At 48.6% G+C, this 21167-nt stretch overlaps 1 protein-coding gene across 4 annotated transcripts in view; it reads left to right on the top strand.

Moving 5' to 3' along the window:
• Positions 1-20539, top strand: part of LOC132384655 (transmembrane protein 198-like) — a 105477-nt gene extending 84938 nt beyond the window's left edge. For 3 of the 4 annotated variants that reach the window (XM_059955980.1, XM_059955981.1, XM_059955984.1), the window contains one exon: positions 19574-20538. In XM_059955980.1, coding sequence (XP_059811963.1) covers positions 19574-19717 — 144 coding nt within the window. In that variant the 3' untranslated portion in view covers positions 19718-20538. Of the gene's footprint in view, positions 1-19573 lie in introns of all 4 variants that reach the window. The other variant, XM_059955983.1, reaches the window with a different exon arrangement.
• The last annotated feature ends 628 nt before the right edge of the window (positions 20540-21167 follow it).

The following is a 21167-nucleotide window of genomic DNA, read 5'->3' on the forward strand; positions in this document are numbered from 1 at the left end:
CCTCTCTGTCCCCACCTCTCTCTGTCCCCTCTATATCCCCCTCTCTCTATCAGCTCTCTCTCTGCCCCCCCTGTCCTCCCTAAATCCCCCCTCTCTCTGTCTCCCCATCTGACCCCCTCACTGTCCCCCCCACTGCCCCCCTCTCTCTGTCCCCCCTCTCTCTCTCTATTCCCCTTTATATCTGTCCCCCCATCCCACCCTCTCTCTGTCCCCCTTCTTTGTTCTCCCATCTGACCCTCTCTCTATCCCCCTCTCTGTTTCACCATCTGACCCCCTCTCTCTGTATCCCCACTGCCCCCCACTATTCCCCCTCCCTCTGTCTCCCCTCTCTCTCGCTGAATCCCCCGTCTCCCCCTTCCCCACCCCTCTTCCCTCCCACTCTCTCTGTTCCCCCCCCAGTCTTGCTGCCCCCCCTCTCTCTGGACCCTCTTCTCGCTGTCCCCCCATCTCAGTCCACCCGTCTCATTGTCCCCCTCTCCCTCTATCCCCTCTCTGTCCCCCTCCCCCGTTTCTCCATCTGTCCCCTCATCTCTGTCCCACCTCTCTGTTCCCCATCTTTCCTCCTCCCCTCTCTCTCCCCCCTCCCCTCTCTCTCTTCCCCCTCTCTCTCTTCCCCCTCTCTCACTTGCCCCCTCTCTCACTTCCCCCCCTCTCTCTTCCCCCCTCTCTCTTCCCCTCTCTCTCTCTTCCCCCTCTCTTCCCCCTCTCGCTATCCCCTCCCTCTCTATCCCCATCTGCCCCCCTCTCTGTCCCAGCCCCACCCTCTGCCCCCCTCAGCTCACTGTCCCGCCTCTCTCTTCCCCCTCTCTGTACCCCTTGTCCCAGCCCTCTCTATCTCAATCCCCCCACTCTCTATCCCCTCCCTCCCTCTATACCCCCAAATCTGACCCCCCAACTATGTCCCCCATCTGTCCCCCTCTCTGTCCCCTTCTCTCTCGCTTTCCCTCCCTCCTTTCCCCCTCTCTCTATACCCCCCTCTATACCCCCTCTCTGTCCCCCCTGTCCCAGCCCTCTCTCTCTATTCCCTCCCTCTCAATCTCCCCTCTCTCTATCCCCTCCCTCTATACCCCCAACTCTGTCCCCCTCTCTCTATACCCCCCTCTCTCTGTCCACCCTTCTCTGACTCCCCGTCTCACTGTCCCCTCTCTCTCTTCTCCCCTCTGTATCTCTCCTCTCTCTCTCTATCCCCCTCTCTCTCTAACCCCTATCTATCCCCATCTCCCTCTATCCCCTCTAAATCCCCCTCTCTCTGTCCCCCCGTCCCCCTGTCTCGCTGTCCCCACTTTCTCTGTCCCCCCATCTGACCCCCTCACTGTTCCCCCTCTCTCTGTCCTCCCACCCCCCCATCTCGCTGTCCCCACTCTCTGTCCCCCCTCTCTATCCTCTCTCTCTCTCTATTCCCCTCTATCTCTGTCCCCCGTCTCACTCTCTCTCTATCCCCCTTCTCTGTTCTCCCATCTGACCCCTTCTCTCTATCCCCCTCTCTGTTTCACCATCTGACCCCCTCTCTCTGTACCCCCACTGCCTCCCACTATTCCCCCATCTCTCTGTTCCCGTCTCTCTGTTGCCCTCTCACCCCTCCCTCACTGAACCCTCCACCTTCTCCCTTCCCCCTCCCCTCTTCCCCCTCCCCTCTTCCCCCTCCCCCTTCCCCCTCCCCCTTCCCCCTCCCCCCTCCCCTCTTCCCCCTCCCCTCTTCCCCCTCCCCTCTTCCCCCTCCCCTCTTCCCCCCTCCCCTCTTCCCCCTCCCCCTCTTCCCCCTCCCCCTCTTCCCCCTCCCCCTCTGTTACCCCCTCCCCCCTTCTCGCTGTCAACCCGTCTCATTGTCCCCCCTCTCCCTCTATCCCCTCTGTATCCCTCTCTCTGTCCCCCCGTCTCACTGTCAACCCGTCTCATTGTCCCCCTCTCCCTCTATCCCCTCTATATCCCCCCTCTCTGCCCCCCACTCTGTCCCCCCCTCTCTGTCGCCACCTCTGTCCACCTCGCTAACCCCTCCCTCTCTCTGTCCCTCCGACCCCCCCATCTCGCTGTCCCCTCCCTCTGTCCCCTCTCTATCCCCCCTCTCTCTGTCCTCACCCTTCTCTATCCCCCTCTCTCTCTGTCCTCCCCTCTCTCTGTCCCTCCTCTCTCCCCGCTCTCTGTCCCCCCTCTCTATCCTTTCTCTCTCTTTCTATTACCCTCTATCTCTTTCCCCTCGTCCCACCCTCTCTATCCCCCCTCTGTTTCACCATCTGACCCCCTCTCTATGTACCCCCACTGCCCCCCACTATTCCCCCATCTCTCTGTTGCCCACTCTCCCCTCCCTCTCTGAACCCCCCATCTTCCCCCCCCTTCCCCGCCCATCTTCCCTCCCAGTCTCTCTGTCCCCCCTCTCTCTGGACCCTCTTCTCGCTGTCCACCCGTCTCATTGTCCCCCTCTCCCTCTATCCCCTCTATGTCCCCTCTCTCTCTCCCCCTCTCTGTCCCCCACATCTCACTGTCCACCCGTCTCATTGTCCCCCTCTCCCTCTATCCCCTCTATATCCCCTCTTTCTGTCCCCCCCTCTGTCTCACCCCCCCGTCTTCCCTTCTCTCGCTGACCCCCCTCTCTCTGTCCCACCCCCTCTGTCCCCCGTCTCGCTGTCCCCTCTCTCTGTCCCCCTCGCTATATCCCCTCCCTCTCTGTCCCCCCCACCCCGTCTCGTTGTCCCCTCCCTCTGTCCCCTCTCCCTCTTTCCAACCTCTCTCTGTCCCCCCTCTCTGTCCCCCCATATCCCACTCTCTCTGTCCCCCATCAGACCCCCTCATTGTCCCCCTCTCTCTGTCCCCCCATCCTCTCTCTCTATTCCCCTCTATCTCTGTCCCCCGTCCCACTCTCTCTCTGTCCCCCTTCTCTGTTCTCCCATCTGACCCCCTCTCTCTATCCCCCCTCTCTGTTTCACCATCTGACCCCCTCTCTCTGTACCCCCACTGCCCCCACTATTCCCCCATCTCTCTGTTGCCTCCTCTTCCCCCTCCCCACTCTTCCCCACCCCTCTTCCCTCCCATTCTCTCTGTTCCCCCCTCTCCCTCGTCTCACTGTCCCCCCTCTCTCTGGACCCTCTTCTCGCTGTCCACTCGTCTCATTGTCCCCCTCTCCCTCTATCCCCTCTATATCCCCTCACTCTGTCCCCCCTCTCTCTGGAGCCTCTTCTCACTGTCCCCCCGTTTTGCTGTCCCCCTCTCCCTCTATCCCCTCTATACCTCCCTCTCTCTATCACCTCTCTTTCTGTCCCCCTCTGTCCCCCCGTCCCTCTCTGTCCCCTCCCTCTCACTGTCCCCCTCTCTCTGTTCCCCCCCTCCCCCCTGCTGTTTCCCCATATCCCCCCATCTCTGTCCCCCCTCTCCCTGTCCCCTCACTCTCCCTGTCCCCTCACTCTCTGTGTCCCCGCGTCTCCCTGTTCCCCCCTCTCTGTCCTCCCCCTCTAACCCCTCCCTCGCTGTCCCACCCGTCTCGCTGTCCCCTCCCTCTCTCTGAACCCCATTCTCACTGTCCCCCCTCTGTCCATCCCTCTCTCTATCCACCCTTCTCTGTCCCCCCCACTCTGTCCCCCTCTCTCTGTTGCCCCTCTCCCCATTTCTCCATCTGTCCCCCCATCTCTGTCCCACCTCTCTGTTCCCCATCTTTCCTCCTCCCCCTCTCTCACCCCTCCCCTCTCTCTACCCCCTCTCTCCCCCTCCCCTCCATCCCCCATCTCTATCCCCCATCTCTCCCCTCCCTCTCTCCCCTCCACCTCTCCCTGTTCCCCCATCTGCCCCCTATCCCTGTCTCACTGTTCCCCCATCTCTCTCCCCCTCTCACTATCCCCTCCCTCTATCCCCCATCTGCCTCCCTCTCCCTAAACCCCCAAATCTGTCCCCCTCGTCTCGCTGTCCCGCCTCTCTTTCCCCGCTCTATCCTCTCCCCCTATCACCTCTCTTTGACCTCCGTCTCGCTGTCCCATCTCTCTCTTCCCCCTCTCTGTGCCCCGTCTCAGCCCTCTCTATCCCCTCTCTATCTCGATCCCCCCACTCTCTATCCCCTCCCTCCCTCTATACCCCCAAATCTGTCCCCCTCCCTCTCCCCCTCCCCCTCTCCCTAACCCCTCCCTCTCCCTATCCCCTCCCTCTATCGCCTCTTTCTGACCGTCTCGCTGCCCCATCTCTCTCTTCCTCTCTCTCTGTACCCCCCTCTGTAACCCCCTCTGTCCCAGCCCTCTCTCTATCCCCCTCTCTATCCCCTCCCTATCTCAATCCCCCCACTCTCTATCCCCTTCCTCCCTCTATACCCTCAAATCTGTCCCCCCTCTCTGTTCTCTCTCTCTCTTCCCCCTCCTTTCCCCCTCTCTCCCCCCCTCCCAGCCCTCTCTCTATCCCCTCCCTTTCGGTCCCCCTCTCTCTGTCCCCCCTCTCTCCCCTTTCTCTGTCCCCGCCTCGTCTCACTGTCCCCCCTCTCTCTTCCCCGCTTCCTTCCCCTCTCTCTATCCCCTCTGTCCCTCTATCCCCCCCACTCTGTCCCCCCATCCCCCTCGTCTCTCTGTCCCCCCCCCTCTGCCCCTCTCTCACTGTCTCCCCTCTCTGTCCCCCCCTCTCTGCCCCCCTCTCTCACTGTCTCCCCTCTCTGTACCCCCAACTGTCTCCCTCTCTGTCCCCTCTCTCTCTTTGCCCCCTCCTTTCCCCTTTCTCTGTCCCCACTATCTCTCCCCTGTCCCCTCCCTCTCTCTATCCCCCAACTCTGTCCCCCCCTCCCTGTCCCCCTCTCTCTATCCCCTCCCTCCCTCCCTCTATACCCCCAAATCTGTTCCCCCTCTGTTCCCTTCTCTCTCTCTTCCCCCCTCCTTTCCCTCTCTCCCCCCTCACCCCCCTCTCTCCCCCTCTCTCCCACCTCTCTCCCCCCTCTCTCCCCCCTCCCTCCCCCTCTCTCCCTCCCCCTCTCTCTCTCCCCCTCTCCCCCACCCTCTGTCTATCCCCTCCCTCTCGATCCCCCTCTCTCTGTATCCCCTCCCTCCCTCTATACCACCTCTCTCTGTCCCCACCTCGTCTCTCTGTCCCCCCTCTCTTCCCCGCTTCTTTCCCCTCTCTATCCCCTCCGACCCTCTATACCCCCTCTCTGTCCCCAACTTGTCTCTCTGTCCCCCCTCTCTTCCCCGCTTCTTTCCCTTCTCTATCCCCTCCGACCCTCTATACCCCAACTCTGTCCCCCTCGTCTCTCTGTCCCCCCAACTGTCCTCCCTCTGTCCCCTCTCTCTTTGCCCCCTCCTTTCCCCCTCTCTCTGTCCCCACTATCTCTCCCCCTTCTGTTCCCTCCCTCTCTCTATCCCCCAACTCTGTCCCCCATCTGTCCCCTTCACTCTGTCCCTCTTCTCTCTTCCCCCTCCTCCTTTGCTCCCTGTCTCCTTTCTCTCTGTGCCCCCTCTCTGTACCCCCCGTCCCAGCCCTCTCTGTCCCCCTCATCTCGCTGTCCCCCCTCTCTCTCTCTTCCCCCACCTGTCCCCCTCTCTCTGTACCCCCCTCTGTCCCAGCCCCCTCTCTCTATCTCCTCCCTCTATACCCCCACCTATCCCCCCCAAATCTGTCCCCCCTCTGTCCCCCCTCTCTGTCCTGTCCCCCCTCTGTCCCATACCTCCCTCTCTATCCCCTCCCTCCCTCTATACCCCAAACTCTGTCCCCCTCTCTCTATACCCCCTCTCTGTCCACCCCTTTCTGACCCACTGTCTCGCTGTCCCCTCTCTCTTCTCCCCTCCCTCTCTATCCCCTCCCTCCCTCTATACCCCCAAATCTGTCCCCCCTCTGTTCTCTCTCTCTTCCCCCCTCCTTTCCCTGTCTCTCCCCCCTCCCCTCTCGATCCCCCTCTCTCTGTGCCCCCTCGTCTCGCTGTCCCCCTCTCTTCCCTGCTTCTTTCTCCTCTCTCCCCCCTCTCCCCTTCTCCCCCTCTCTGTCCCCCCCTCTGTCCCGTCCCCCCCTCTATCCCTTCCCTCCCTCTATACCCCCAAATCTGTTCCCCCTGTTCCCTTCTCTCTCCCCCTCTCCCCCTCGATCCCACTCTCTGTACCCCCTCCCCTACTTCTCGATCCCCCTCTCTCTGTCCCCGTCTTGCTGTCCCCCCTCCCCGCTTCATTCTCCTCTCTCTCCCCCTCTCCCCTCTCTCCCAACCTCTCAATCCCCCTCTCCCCCTCCCTCTCGATCCCCCTCTCTCTGTCCCCCTCTCTCTCCCTCTTCCTCTTGATCCCCCTCCTCTCCCCCTCTCTCCCCCCCTCTCTCTCCCCCCCTCTCTCTCTCCCCCCTCTCTCTCCCCCCTCTCTCTCCCCCCTCTCTCTCCCCCCTCTCTCTCCCCCCTCTCTCTCCCCCCTCTCTCTCCCCCTCTCTCCCCCCCTCTCTCTCTATCCCCTCCCTCTCGATCCCCCTCTCTCTGTATCCCCTCCCTCCCTCTGTACCCCCTCTCTCTGTCCCCACCTTGTCTCTCTGTCCCCTCTCTCTTCCCTGCTTCTTTCCCCTCTCTATCCCCTCCGACCCTCTATACCCCCAACTCTGTCCCCTTCTCTCTGTCCCTCCCCTCTCTGTCCCCCCCTCTCTTCCCCCTCCTTTACCCCCTCTCTTCCCCCTCCTTTACCCCCTCTCTGTCTCCTTTCTCTCTGTGCCCCCTCTCTGTACCCCCCATCCCAGCCCTCTCTATCCCCCTCATCTCGCTGTTCCCCCCCTCTCTCTCTTCCCTTCCTGTCCCCCTCTCTCTGTACCCCCCTCTGTCCCAGCCTCCTCTCTATCCCCTCCCTCTATACCCCCACCTATCCCCCCCAAATCTGTCCCCCCTCTGTCCCCCCTCTCTCTATCCCCTCCCCGTCCCCCCTCTCTCTATCCCCCCCCCACTATCCCCTCTTTCAGTTTTCAATTTTTTAATTGAAATAAAGAATATACAAATCGAAAGAGGCGTTTAACAAATAGATAATATGAAAGACATATAAACAGCAATAGTAAAAACAGGAAGTATATAATATCAAAATCAAATAGGTAATATATTATGCTGTTATACATACAACAGTCAGAAAGAAATTACAACTCCTCATGGCAATCATAAAAAAAATGGGAAATTTTATTAATAGAGAAAGAAGAACCCCACTAACTAAACTGAAACAAAAAAAGAGAAAGAAAAGAAAGAAAAAGAAAGATTGGGCAGTCCAATTGAGGATAAACTTTAAAAAAAAGAGAGAGGAAAAAAAACATCCTTCCAGTCATCTCCGAACCTTCGTGGACAAGGATATTCTCCAAAGAGAATAAAGAAAAATAAATAAATAAAGATAAATTAAATCATGTGAAGATATTGAATAAAGGGTCGCCAGACTTGTTCAAAATCAAAAAGATGTATCAAATGTCCGGCTTCTAATTTTCTCCAAGCTTAGACATGACATAATGGAGGAGAGCCAATAAAAAACAGTAGGTGAGTTAGACTCTTTCCAGTGCAGCAAAATAGCTCTCCTAGCCAGTAAAGTTGAAAAAGCTATCACATGTTGGGCGGAAGCAGACACTTTGCTTGCTTCCTCTGGGAAAATCCCAAAAATTGCTGTAAGTGGACTAAGTTGAACATCCACATCTATAACTTTAGATAATATTCCAAACACATCCCTCCAAAAATCATTTAAACTTACACATGACCAAAACATATAGGTTAGAGTAGCCACTTCTGCGTTACATTTGTCACAAATAGGGCTTATATTAGGAAAAATATGTGCCAATTTATCTTTGGACATATGGGCCCTGTGTACCATCTTAAACTGAATTTAGATATGGTGAGCGCAGATAGATGAATTATTGACTAAATAATAAATTTTACTCCATTGGTTATCTGAGAGTGAATGTTGAAGTTCCACCTCCCAGGAGCATTGAACCCTATCATTAGGCGATGTGCGAGCATTCATTAACTGTTTATAAATGATAGCTATTAATCATTTTTGAAAAGGTTTAAACTGAAAAACAACATAAGCCAAATTTGAAGAGCAGATCAAGGGGTAATTTGGTAAAAAATCACATAGGAAATTCCTAACCTGTAAATACCTGAAAAAATGTGTATTAGAGATATCATATTTATCCATTAACTGTGAAAAAGACATTAAACAGTCTTGTAAAAATAAATCTGAAAAAGTTTTTATTCCCTTAATTTTCCATGTTAGAAAAGCCTTATCCAAGGTTGGTTTAAAAAAGAAATTAGAATAAATATTACTAGAAAGTAAAAAATCATTTAATTCAAAAAATCTACGAAATTGAAACCAAATTTTTAAAGTATGTTTAACAATAGGGTTAAGAGCTTGTTTACCTATTCTGGAGAATGAAAAGGGAAGAGGAGCTCCTGATAAAGAAGCTAACGAAAACCCCATTACTGAATTTTCCTCCAGCTGTAACCATGAAGGGCGATCTTGATCGTCTATATCATAAATCCAAAAAATAATATAGCGAATATTAATTGCCCAATAATAAAACCTAAAGTTTGGTAAAGCCAGTCCTCGATCTTTTTTTGACTTTTGCAATAAAAGTTTATTCACTCTAGAGCTTTTATTATTCCAAACATAAGACAAAATCAGAGAGTCTCTTTTATCAAAAAATGTTTTTGGAACAAAAGAGGGAACTGCTTGAAATATATATAAAAATTTCAGTAGAATAACCATTTTTATAGCATTTATTTGACCTATCAATGACATCGACATAGGTGACCATTTGGAAAGCGCCTGTTGAGTATATTCAACTAAAGTGAAGAAATTATACCTATATAGATCTTTAAAATTTTTTGTAATTTTGATACCAAGGTAAGTAAAATGGTTTTGGCAATATTAAAAGGTATTTGATCATAATAATCAAAATAATTATTAATAGGAAATAATTCACTTTTATGTAAATTAAGTTTATATCCAGAAAAAGTACCAAATTCTATAAATATAGATAACATAGAAGGAATAGATTCCTTAGGATTTGAAATGTAAATAAATCATCCGCATATAACGAAACTTTATGTAATTTATCGCCTCGCCTAATACCCTGCACAGAATTAGAATCCCTAAGAGCAATAGCAAGTGGTTCTAAAGCCAAATTAAATAATAAAGGGCAAAGGGGACAGCCCTGACAGGTACCTCTATATAATCTAAAGTAATTAGTGGTTATTAGTTATTAATTATTAATTATTGGTTATTAGTGAGAACCGCAGCTACCCGGGCATGATAAATCAATTTAATCCAGGAGATAAATCCTGGACCAAAATTGAACCTCTTCAAAACCTGAAATAGATAAGGCCACCCCACCCTATCAAAGGCTTTCTCTGCATCCAAAGATACAATACATTCAGATTCTTTGGTTGAGGGGGAATAAATGATATTTAATAGTCTTCGAATATTAAAATGTGAGTACCTATTTTTAATAAATCCTGTTTGATCATTTGAGATAACATTAGGCAAGATACTCTCAAGCCTATTTGCTAGAATCTTAGAGAGGATTTTAAAATCTACATTCAGTAAAGAAATAGGTCTATAGGATACACATTCCAGTGGGTCTTACCCTTTTTTGAAATCAATGAAATTAGTGCTTCATAAAAAGTTTTCGGAAGGTTCCCAGAAGATGTAGAATCGGTAAACGATTGATGAAGATGTGGTATAAGCGTTTCGTGAAAGGTCTTATAAAATTCTACTGTATAACTATCAGGTCCCGGAGCTCTACTAATTGCATAGAGGATATAGCCTTGGCTATCTCCTCTTGTTTAATAGGTGCATCTAACATATTGACATCTTGAATCGAAATTTGAGGTATGTTTAACCTTTGCAAAAATCTATTCATAGTGATATTACTATCAGAGAATTCAGATTTATAAAGATTAGAATAAAAGTCCATAAATATCTTATTAATTTCATAAGGATCTAAAGTTTCTGTTCTATCTGGTTGGCAAATTTTTAAAATCTGTCTTCTGACCATCCCAGCCTTTAACTGACCCGCTAAAAGTTTAGCAGATTTTTCCCCATGTATATAAAATAAACTTTTAGATTTAAAAATTTGCTGTTCAATGGGAAAGGTCAGAAGTAAAATCATACTGTGATTGAAGTTCGACCCTTTCTTTATATAGGTCTTCAGTAGGTTTAACTGAATACGCTTTATCTATCTGTTTAATTTTATTAATAAGCACTGACAATTCCGCTTTAGTTTTCTTTCTCAAGGCTGCTGAATATGAGATTATCTGTCCCCTAAGAAAAGATTTCAAAGTGTCCCATATAACCAGATTTGACATTCCTTCGGTTGTATTAAATTCAAAAAATATAGAAATTTGCTCCTTAATAAAAGTAACAAAAGCTGGATCCTGTACCAAAACGGGGTTCAATCTCCACTGTGAGATTTTCAAAAATCTATCTGGGAGCTTAAGGGTTAACTTTAAAGGCGCGTGATCTGAAAGCGCGATGATGTCATACGCACATTCAACAATGGAGTTTGACGGACATGTATCTAAAAAAAAAAGTAATCAATTTGGGAATATTTGTGATGGACGTGTTAAAAAAAGGAGAAATCTTTATCATTGGGGTGTTTATATCTCCAAAAATGTCGACAAGGCCATATTCTAATAAAAAAGAGTTAATACAAGCTGTTGCTTTATTAGGAAGCGACAGATTGGTTGATGACCTGTCAATCGCCGGATTTAAGCAACAGTTGAAGTCACCACCCATGATCAGCTTATATTCATTGAGATTCGGTAACTCTGAAAAAAGTTTCTTAAAAACATCAGAATTATCCACATTAGGTGTGTATACACACACCAGAACTACCTTTCGCTCGCATAATAAACCAGTAACAATTAAATACCTTCCAATCAAATCAGTAGTAGTATTAAGGTGTACAAAAGGGGTTTTGGGACTAAGAAATATAGAAACGCCTCTTGTTTTACTATCCGACAGTGAGTGAAAAAGAGGCCCTCTCCAAAAGTGAAAAATCTATCCCCATCCTGTTTTCGTATATGATTTTCTTGCGCAAAAATAATACCAACATTAAGTGTTTTTAATTTCTTAAATATCTTTTTACACTTAATGGGATGATTGACACCATTCCAATTCCAAGATATTATATTAATTTTATTAACATCCATGTTTAAAGTTGAGTTTAATATTATATAAAAGAAATGTTACGCAAATACAGATTAAACCAAAAGGCGCAGGTACAACCAGAAGGAATGACGCATTTACGAAAGAGAAATCCATCAAAAGAACTGCCCAATCAAGAAAGGAACCTACTCTAGTAGACCCGTCCCCCCGCCCAATAGATAAAAAGGAAGGAACCAATAGGCTGGTCCCATGCTAACTAATCACCTTTGACCCTGTTCTCCAACTTGCAGCTCCATATATTTAAAAAAAAGCAAAAATCCCACGGCAAATAGCCATAATAAAAGGCACGAACAGAATTCAGCTACTATAATGTTGTGTCTAACATTAATAAAAACATAATCAACAACGGCCATCTTAGAATCTGCTAAAGTAGCTTAAACACATATTCAAAAGAAGGAATAAATCCGAGCAAATAATGTTACAAACAATATTCTTGCTCTCAAAAAAGAAAAGTAAATGAGTATATGTATATAAGAGACCTAAAACTATAAGTATTGAAACAAATAAAAGAAATAAAAAGATTAATACAAAACAGGTCCTACACGGACCACTAAAATACAATACTATAAAGGTTCCCTACAAAACAGTTTTATATATATATATATATATACCAGAGAATGAAAAGGCATAGCATGTACTTAACTCAAAATCTCCAAAAAAACAACACAAACAGCAGATACTTCAAAATTGCCATTTGAATAATCGGTGTAACTTTTATATTTTATTCAGTGGGATTAACTTTAAGGTTTTTAATATACTCCCATCCCACCTGAGGAGAGTAAATTCTCAATGGTTGAGATTTTTCAGGAAAAATTGTCAGCTTTGCTGGAAAGCGAAGGGAGGATGTAAATCTAATTTATACATTTCACTCATAACTTCTTGATATTTCTTTCTTTCGGCAAAGATTTCAGGAGGATAGTCTTGAACTATACGAATCTGTGTTTAATTAAAAAGTAATTTCCGTTCCTTTCTGGCTTCTCGGAGAATAGCTTCTTTAGTCGTGTAATAATGTAAAGAAAGTACAACTGCTCGAGGACGTAATTCGGGTGTACGCTGAGAGAATGGAATTCTGTAAACTCTGTCGATTAAGGGGCTAGTTTCGAGGGACTCATTGGAAAGTGAATACAGCATACCTGAAAAGAATTTTAACAGATCGCCAGCTTCAGTATTTTCAGGCAGTCCCGGAATATGCAGATTCCTCCGATTTAGATTTACTATCTAAATCAACCATTCTTTTCTTCGTTTTAGATAGTTCCGAGGTAATTTCATTAATTTTCTTTTCCATTGAAGATATTTTCATTCCTTGATCTTTAATAGTTTGCTTGAATAGATCATGCTCACACTCGATTCGGGTTGTAGTCTGCTGAAGCGTTTGAAGTTGAGAGTCCAAGTTTTTCAGCGAGTCTTGAATCGTAGAAATAGCTCTCTCTGTTCCCCCTCTCACTGCCCCCACTCTTTCTCCCCTCTCTGTCCCAGCCCCCCATCTGACCCCTCCCTCCCTCTATACCCCCAACTCTGTCCCCCTCATTTCGCTGTCCCCCTCTCTCTTTCCCCCTTCTTCTTTCCCCCCTCTCTCTAACCCCCTCTCTCTGTCCCCCCTCTGTATCTCCCCTCTCTAACCCCATTTTATCCCCCCTCTTTCCACCCCTCCATCCCCTCTCTCTGTCCCCCCCTCTCTCTGTCCCACCCTCTGTCCCCCCCTGTCCCAGCCCCCTCTCTCTATCCCCTCCCTATCTCCCCCCAACTCTGTCCCCCCCAACTGTCTCCCCTCTCTGTCCCCCCTCTCTATTCCCTCCCCCTCTGTCCCTCCTCTATCCCCTCTCTCTGTCCCCCCATCTCACTGTCCCCACCTCTCTCTTTCCCCCTCCTTCTTTGCCCCCTCTCTATCCCCCTCCCTCTCTGACCCCCATCTCGCTGTCCCCTCTCTCTTCCCCCTCTGTATCTCCCTCTCTAACCCTTTTATCCCCCTCTCTAGCCACTCCCTCTCGATCCTCTCTCTCTCTGCCCCCCTCTCTCCCCTCCCCTCTGTCCCAGCCCCCCTTCCCAGCCCTCCCTCTCGATCCCCCCTCTGTATCCCCTCCCTCCCTCTATACACCCAACTCTGTCCCCCCTCACTTCCCCCTTCTTTCCCCTCTCTCTATCCCCCCCTCTCTATCCCCTCTCTGTCCCCCCCTTTGACACTCCCTCTCTCTGTCCCCTCTCTTTCTCTATCCCCTCTGTCTCTTCCCCTCCTCTCTCTCTTCCCCCCTCTATCCCCTCTCTCTCTGTCCCGCCTCTCTCTGTTCCCCCATCTGTCTCCCCTCTCTATCCCCCTCTGTCCACCCCTCCTTCTTCCCCCTTCTATCCCCATCTCTCTCCCCTATCTCTATCCCCCTCTCTTTTTCCTTCTTTCCCCCTATCTATTCCCCCCTCTCTCCCCTCCCTCTCTCTGCCCCTCGTCCCCCCCTCTCTGTCCCTTCTTTCTCTCTGTCCCCTCTTTCTCTCTATCCCACCCTCTGTCCCCCCCTCTGTCCGCCCTCTCTCTCTGTTCCCCCATCTGTCCCCCTCTCTCTTCCCTCCTCTCTGTCCCCTCTTTCTCACCCTCCCCCCCTCTCTCTCTCCCTCCACCCCCTCTCTCTCCCTCCCCTCTATCTATCCCCTGCCTCTCTGTCCCCCCATCTCGCTGTCCACTCTTTCTCTCTCTATCTCCACTCTCTCTCTGTCCCCACCCTCTCTCTGTCCCCCCGTCCCCCTTTTCTTTCTGTCCCCTTCTCTCTGTTCTCTCTCTGACTCCCCCCTGTGCTCCCCCCTCTCTGTCCGCCCTCTCTCTCTGTTCCCCCATCTGTCCCCCTCTCTCTTCCCTCCTCTCTGTCCCCTCTTTCTCTCCCTCCCCCTCTCTCTCCCTCCCCTCTATCTATCCCCTGCCTCTCTGTCCCCCCATCTCGCTGTTCACTCTTTCTCTCTCTATCTCCACTCTCTCTCTGTCCCCCCATCCCCCTTCTCTTTCTGTCCCCCTCTCTCTGTTCCCCCCTCTTGATCCCGCCCTCTCTCCAACCCCCCCCGACCCCCTCTCTCTGTTCCCCCATCTGTCCCCTCTCTCTCTGACTCCCCCCTGTGCTCCCCCCTCTCTGTCCCCCCTCTCTCTCGTCCCCCCCTCGATCCCCCTTTCTCTATCCCTCTCTCTCCATTCCCTCTGTCGACCCCACTCTATCCTGTCTCTCTACCCCTCTCTCTCTGCTGCCCCTCTCGCTTCCACCCTGTCTCTACCCCTCGCTTTCTCTTCCTCTATACCTATCGCTCAACCTCTCTCTCTTGTTCTCGCTCTCTCTGTATACCTGTGTACCCCTCTGCCCCTCTCTCTCTATCTCTTTCTCTTACCTCTCTACCACTCTCCCTTTCCACCGCTCTCTCTCTTCCCCCTTTCTCTGTCCACACCCCTCTACCAGCCTCTCTCTCTACCCCTCTCTCTACTTCTCTCTGTACCTCTCTTCCCCTCTCTCTGTCTCTACCCCTCTCCCTCTCCTTCTCCCCTCTCTCACCACCCCTGTCTCTCTCCCTCTCTCTCTACCCTCTCTCTCTACCCCTCTACCCCTCTCTACCCCTCTCTCGCCCTCTTTCACCACCCCTTTTTCTGTCTACCCTCTCTATCTACCCATCACTCTACCTCCCTCTCCCCTCCTCCCCCTTGCCCCCTCCCTCTCCCCTCTCTCTCTGTCTCTACCCCTCTCTCTTTCCCTCTATCTCCTTCCACCTCTTTCTCTCTTCCCCTCTCTCTCTTCCGCATCTCTTTCTCTCTCTACCCCCGTCTGTACCCCTCCCTCTCTGCTGCTGAAGCCTTCCGAAGTGAATCATTTCACTGTTCTCCAGCCTGAACTCCATCTGCCATTGCTCAACCCAGCTCTGCATCCTGTCAATGGCCCGTTATAACCTGTGACGACCTTCGAAACTATCCACAAAGCCAGCAACATTTGTAACCCATCACAAAGCCACTATCTGTCAGACTGTGCTTCGCCAAATGCCTATAAATCCTGTCTCTAAGAATTCTCTCCAGTAGTTTGCCCAACACCAACATAAGACCCATTGGTCTATAATTCCCAGGATTATCCCTATTACCTTTCTTTGACAATGGAATCATATTTGCCAGCCTCCAGTCATCTGACACTACTTCTTTGCCCAGTTAGGATGCAAAAATCATTGCCATAGGCACAGCAATCTCTTCCCTTTATTTCTCGTAGTAACCTGGGGTGTATCCCATTGGGCCATGGGGACTTATCTATCCAAATGTTTTTCAGTGTTTCAGCACATCCTCTTTCTTAAAGTCGCCATGTTCTGGCATATCAACCTGTTTTATGTTGTTGTCACAAACGTCAAGGTCCCTCTCACTGGAGAATACTGAAGCAAAGTATTCATTTCGAACCAGAACCAGAGGCCACAGTTTAAGAATAAGGGGTAGGCCATTTAGAACTGAGTTGAGGAAAAACTTTTTCACCCAGAGAGTTGTGGATCTGTGGAACGCTCTGCCCCAGAAGGCAGTGGAGGCCAATTCTCTGGATGCTTTCAAGAAAGAGTTAGATAGAGCTCTTATAGATAGCGGAGTCAAGGGATATGGGGAGAAGGCAGGAACGGGGTACTGATTGTGGATGATCAGCCATGATCACAGTGAATGGCGGTGCTGGTTCGAAGGGCCGAATGGCCTACTCCTGCACCTATTGTCTATTAGAAGACATAGCAGCAGAATTTACGTCAACGATTTAGATGAAGGCATTGAGAATAACATCAGCAAGTTTGCTGATGATACTAAGCTGGGTGGCAGTGTGACGTGATGAGGATGTTTGGAGAATTCAGGATGACTTGGATAGGTTGGGTGAGTGGGCAAATACTTGGCAGATGATGTTTAATGTTTAATGATGAATAAGTTTGAGGTTATCCACTTTGAGAGTAAGAACAGGAAGGCAGATTATTATCTGAACGGTGTAGAGTTAGGTAAGGGAGAAATACAAAGAGATCTAGGAGTCCTTGTTCATCAGTCACTGAAGGTGAATGAGCAAGTGCAGCAGGCAGTGAAGAAGGCTAATGGAATGTTGGCCTTTATTACAAAGGGAATTGAGTACAAGAGCAAGGAAATCCTCTTGCATTTGTACAGAGCCCTGGTGAGACCACACCTGGAGTATTGTGTACAGTTTTGGTCTCCAGGGTTAAGGAAGGACATCCTGGCTGTAGAGAAAGTGCAGCGTAGATTCACGAGGTTAATTCCTGGGATGTCTGGACTGTCATGCAGAGAGGTTAGAGAGACTGGGCTTGTACACGCTGGATTTAAGGACATTGAGAGGGGATCTGATTGCAACATATAAAATTATTAAGGGATTGGACAAGATAGAGGCAGGAAATATGTTCCAGATGCTGGGAGAGTCCAGTACCAGAGGGCATGGTTTGAGAATAAGGGGTAGGTCATTTAGGACAGAGTTAAGGAAAAACTTCTTCTCCCAGAGAGTTGTGGGGGTCTGGAATGCACTGCCTCGGAAGGCAGTGGAGGCCAATTCTCTGGATGCTTTCAAGAAGGAGCTAGATAGGTATCTTATGGATAGGGGAATCAAGGGATATGGGGACAAGGCAGGAACCGGGTATTGATGGTAGATGATCAGCCATGATCTCAGAATGGCGGTGCAGGCTCGAAGGACCAAATGATCTACTTCTGCACCTATTGTCTATAATTAGGCCATTCTGTCCATTGAGTCTGTTCCATCATTCCATCATGGCTGATTTATTATCCCTCTCAACCCCATTTTCCTGCCTTCTCCCTGTAACCTTTGACCCCCTTTCTAATCAAGAACCTATCAATCTCCACTTTAACTTGACCTCCAGAGTCATCTTCGGCAATGAATTCTGCAGATTCAGCACCCTCGATCTAACCTCTATCTAAGGAAATTCCTCCACATCTTTGTTCCTGTATTCTGAGGCTGTGAAACATCCTCTCCACAACCTCTGTCTAGACCTTTCAACACTCAATAGGTTTCAATGAGATCTTCCCCTCCCTCCCCCAATCAATTCTCTTAATTTGCAGCAAGTACAGGCCCAGAGCCATCAAACACACCTCATGCATTAACCCTTTCTTTCCCAGAATCATCCTTGTGAACCTCCTCTGGACCCTCTCCAGTGCCAGCACATCTTTTCTTAGTTAAGGGGCTCAATTGTTCATGGTCTCTGTTCATAACACTCTTCACCCCATCCCATTGACTGAAAATTGCGTATTCTTCCTCAGAGCTTCATCTATCTATATAACAACTGTCCCTTCAGAATCAGGATCAGGATTAACATCACTGGCCTATGTCATGAAATTTGTTAACTTAGCGGTAGCAGTACAATGAAATCCATGATAAATATATTAAAAAATGAATTACAGTATGTATATTAAATAGTTAAGTTAAGAATAGTAGTGCAAAGACAAATAATATTGAAAAAAAATTGAGGTAGTGTTCACAGGATCAATGTCCATTTAGGAATCAGATGGCAGAGAGGAAGAAGCTGTTCCTGAATCACTGAGTGTGTGCCTTCAGGCTTCTGTACCTCCTACCTGATGGTAACAGTGAGAAAAGGGCATGTCCTGGGTGATGGGGGTCCTTAATAATGGACGCTGTCTTTCTGAGACACCACTTCTTGAAGGTATATTGGATACTACAGAGGCTAGTACTCAAGATGGAGCTGACTAATTTCTGCAGCTTCTTTCGGTCCTGTGCAGTAGCCCCTCCATACCAGACAGTGATGCAGCTTGTCAGAATGCTCTCCATGGTACATCTATAGAAATTTTTGAGTGTTTTAGTTGACATACTAAATCTCTTCAATCTCCTAATGAAATATAGCCACTGTTTTGCCACCTTTATAGTTGCATCGATATGTTGGGGCCAGGTTAGATCCTCAGAGCTTGACACCCAGGAACTTGAAACAGGTCACTCTCTCCACTTCTCTATGAGGATTGGTTCATGTTCCCTTGGTTTGCCCTTTCTGAAGTCTACAATCAGCTCTTTAGTCTTACTTCCTCTGCCCTATCACTCTGGCTCCCATCCTCCTGGCCAAGCAAGTTTAAACTTTCCCCAATAGCTCCAGCAATTCTGCCTGCAAGGATATTGGTCCCCCTTAAGTTCTGGTGTAATTTGGTATTTTTGTGCAAGTCATACATTTTCAAGAAGGGATCACAATGATCCACAAATCTGAGCCCCTGCACCAAACCTCAGCCACGCATTCGTTGGCAAAATCATCCTATTCTTGTTCTCAATGACATGTGGAACAGGCAGCATATATTAATATTAATACGCTTGGGGTTCTGTTTTTCAGTTTCCTACCTAACTCCCCATATTGTCTCTTTAGGACCTCATCCCTTTTCCTACCTATGACATTGGTACCAATTTGATCCATGACTTCTGGCTGCTCACCCTCCTTTAGAATGTCATGGACACAATTTGAGATGTCCCTGACCCTGGCACCTGGGAGGCAATGTATCACCCAGGTGTCTCTTCCATGTCCACAGAGTCACTTGTCTGCTCCTCTATTAGATCCCCTATGACCACTGCACTCCCCACTTCCCTTCTGATCCACAGAGCCAACAGCCTTGGTTGCTGTGGCTTTCTTCTGGTAGGTCGTTCTCCCACCATACCCCACCTTCCCAACAGTATCCAAAGCTGTATACTGGTTATTGAGGACAAAGGCCACAGGGGTACTCTGCACTGGCTGCCTATTCCTTTCCCTCTCCTGACAGTCACTCAGCTACCTGCCTCCTGCAACAAGGGGGTGATTATCTCCTTGTAGTTCTAATCTATCATCTCCTCATTCTCCCAAATGAGCTGAAGGTTTTTGAACTGCAGCTCCATTTCCCAAACACTGTCTGTAAGCTGGGTGCACATTATGCAGGTGTAGTTTTCAAGGATGACATGAAGAACCCCTCACTAACTCTGGACACATTCTCACTACACTAGCTAGGCACTAATAGCACACAGAATGAAGGAAACTTGCCAGAAATTTACCTTTGCCTCCACCTCTCCTTGCTGAAGCCTCTTGAGCCAAAGCCTCAAACTACCCTAACATTGTCCCACTCCAACAATGGCCACTCTGCTTAAACTTCTTTTTGTTGGCCATTTGCAAGTGCCTAATTACCCAATGACCTTAATCTCACCAAATATCTTGACCTTTTGATTTTTCAAAGCTTGTTTTCAATATCCAAATTTATGCTTGTTATGCTAAATATTCAGGAGGTTGTGTTTTTACTGCCATTTCTATCAGAGCATCCCAGAAGGCTTATGGACAATGAAAGGGCATAGGTTAGAGCTGTTGGTCTTGAATTTGAATTAATACTTGAAGGGAGAGAAGGTGCAGGACAGTGGGTAAAGACCAAGTGTGACTGATCAGAAAGAGCTACCGTAGGCTAGATGGACCAAATGGCCACTTTTGCTGCAAGATTCCACTAAAATTCCTGCTTCTTGTTTGTCCAGAGCTACATCCAGAGTATCCGGGATCGGCAGACAGGAACATCCATGAGCAGTCTGAACACAAATATTCACACCATCGTGGATCTGGATTATGACTGTGGATCGACAGTCCCACTCACAGCCACAACCCCCGTCGTCACAGCGTGAGCTAGGCACTATTACACAGCAAGTGCTGCTCAAGGCTGTTAGTGAACAGCCGGTTTATATAGATCCTACCAGGTGACTAGTATTTAATATGTGGCATTCTACTCTGAAGTCTCCGCACACCATGAACTGTTTGCATGTCTCCCTCTCTGAATCACAGTTCCAGCAACTATGAAACAGTGCATCTTTCTTTCTCCTTTGAGTCTTCTAGTTTGTTGCCTACCTGTGTATCACTTCAGTGACTTGACTGAGCGGGCTTGCAGGCCAGAAGAAACAATGCATCTGATGAACAAACGGGCACAGAACCTAATGCAAACCGCTCCACCTCATCCTCCGTCATGGGAGATGTACCCGTACATGAAGAATAACCAAGACGTGTACAGCTCGTTTCTTGGGATGATGAACTCTAGCCTCTTTCGGGGCTGTGCTCTCGCTGTGTTTTCTGATTAGCTTGTCACTTCTCACAGCTGTAGCTGTCATCCACGGGCCATTAGTGTGGCTTTTGTACAGAGCCAAAGCTCATCTTCAACTGATTCTAGTGAATGTGCCATTTCATGTATAATCAATTCAGCTGTTTGCTTTTAAACCCAGAAGGACTTAATTCCCTTCTAAGCCTATATATCAGCTTAAGTCTATTGTTGTTCAGTCCAATTTTAAAGCATAAAATTGTCTCACTTTAATTCTGTGCAACTAAACCTGTCCCTTGAAGTATAATCCAGCAAAGTAAACGGCCAAATATTCTATATTAAAGGAATGCTCACTTCATTCTTGTTCTTTGGCTTTTTGCTAAGATAGCTCAGGGTCTGATAAACAGACCTCTTGTTTATGATGAGGACTTCACAATTTCCAAAGCTTGCATGGATTCCAGATCTCTATGAATGAATAAACATAGGACGGAAGTTGCCACACAAAAGGATAGGTTCTGCTATTGGTGTTTCAAGTCGTGTAAGTGTTTTCTGCACCCCTTAACTGCTAAGATGGACCACACATCCTGAACCACAGCTAGCGGCAGCTTACTAGCACTCAATGATGAGGGCAGCTCCTTATGAGCCAGAGCAAAGTCAATGCAGGAATCTGATACTGATTTTCATTGATGTCTGTACAGGTCAATGCAAAAATCAGGTGACGGAGGTAAATGCTGGCAGAAAATATATAATTCCACAGTGAAATGAAAATGCATTAACTCTGTTCTATTTGACCACCACCATGGGCAAGAAGGGTGGCCATTTTATGCTATCTTAACTGTAGCTGACTTGCTGAGGGTGGAGGTACTCATGCAAAGAGGAGTGTATGTCTGAGTATTTTCCACACTGTATGTACTACAGAAGGACAGCACGCCACGGTGTATAAGATGAGGAGAGGCATTGATCATGTGGATAGTCAGAGGCTTTTTCCCAGGGCGAAATGGCTAACACGAGAGGATACAGTTTTCAGGTGCTTGGAAGTAGGTACA

Source organism: Hypanus sabinus, chromosome X1, assembly GCF_030144855.1.
Source record: "Hypanus sabinus isolate sHypSab1 chromosome X1, sHypSab1.hap1, whole genome shotgun sequence".
NCBI classification, from domain to species: Eukaryota; Metazoa; Chordata; class Chondrichthyes; order Myliobatiformes; family Dasyatidae; genus Hypanus; species Hypanus sabinus.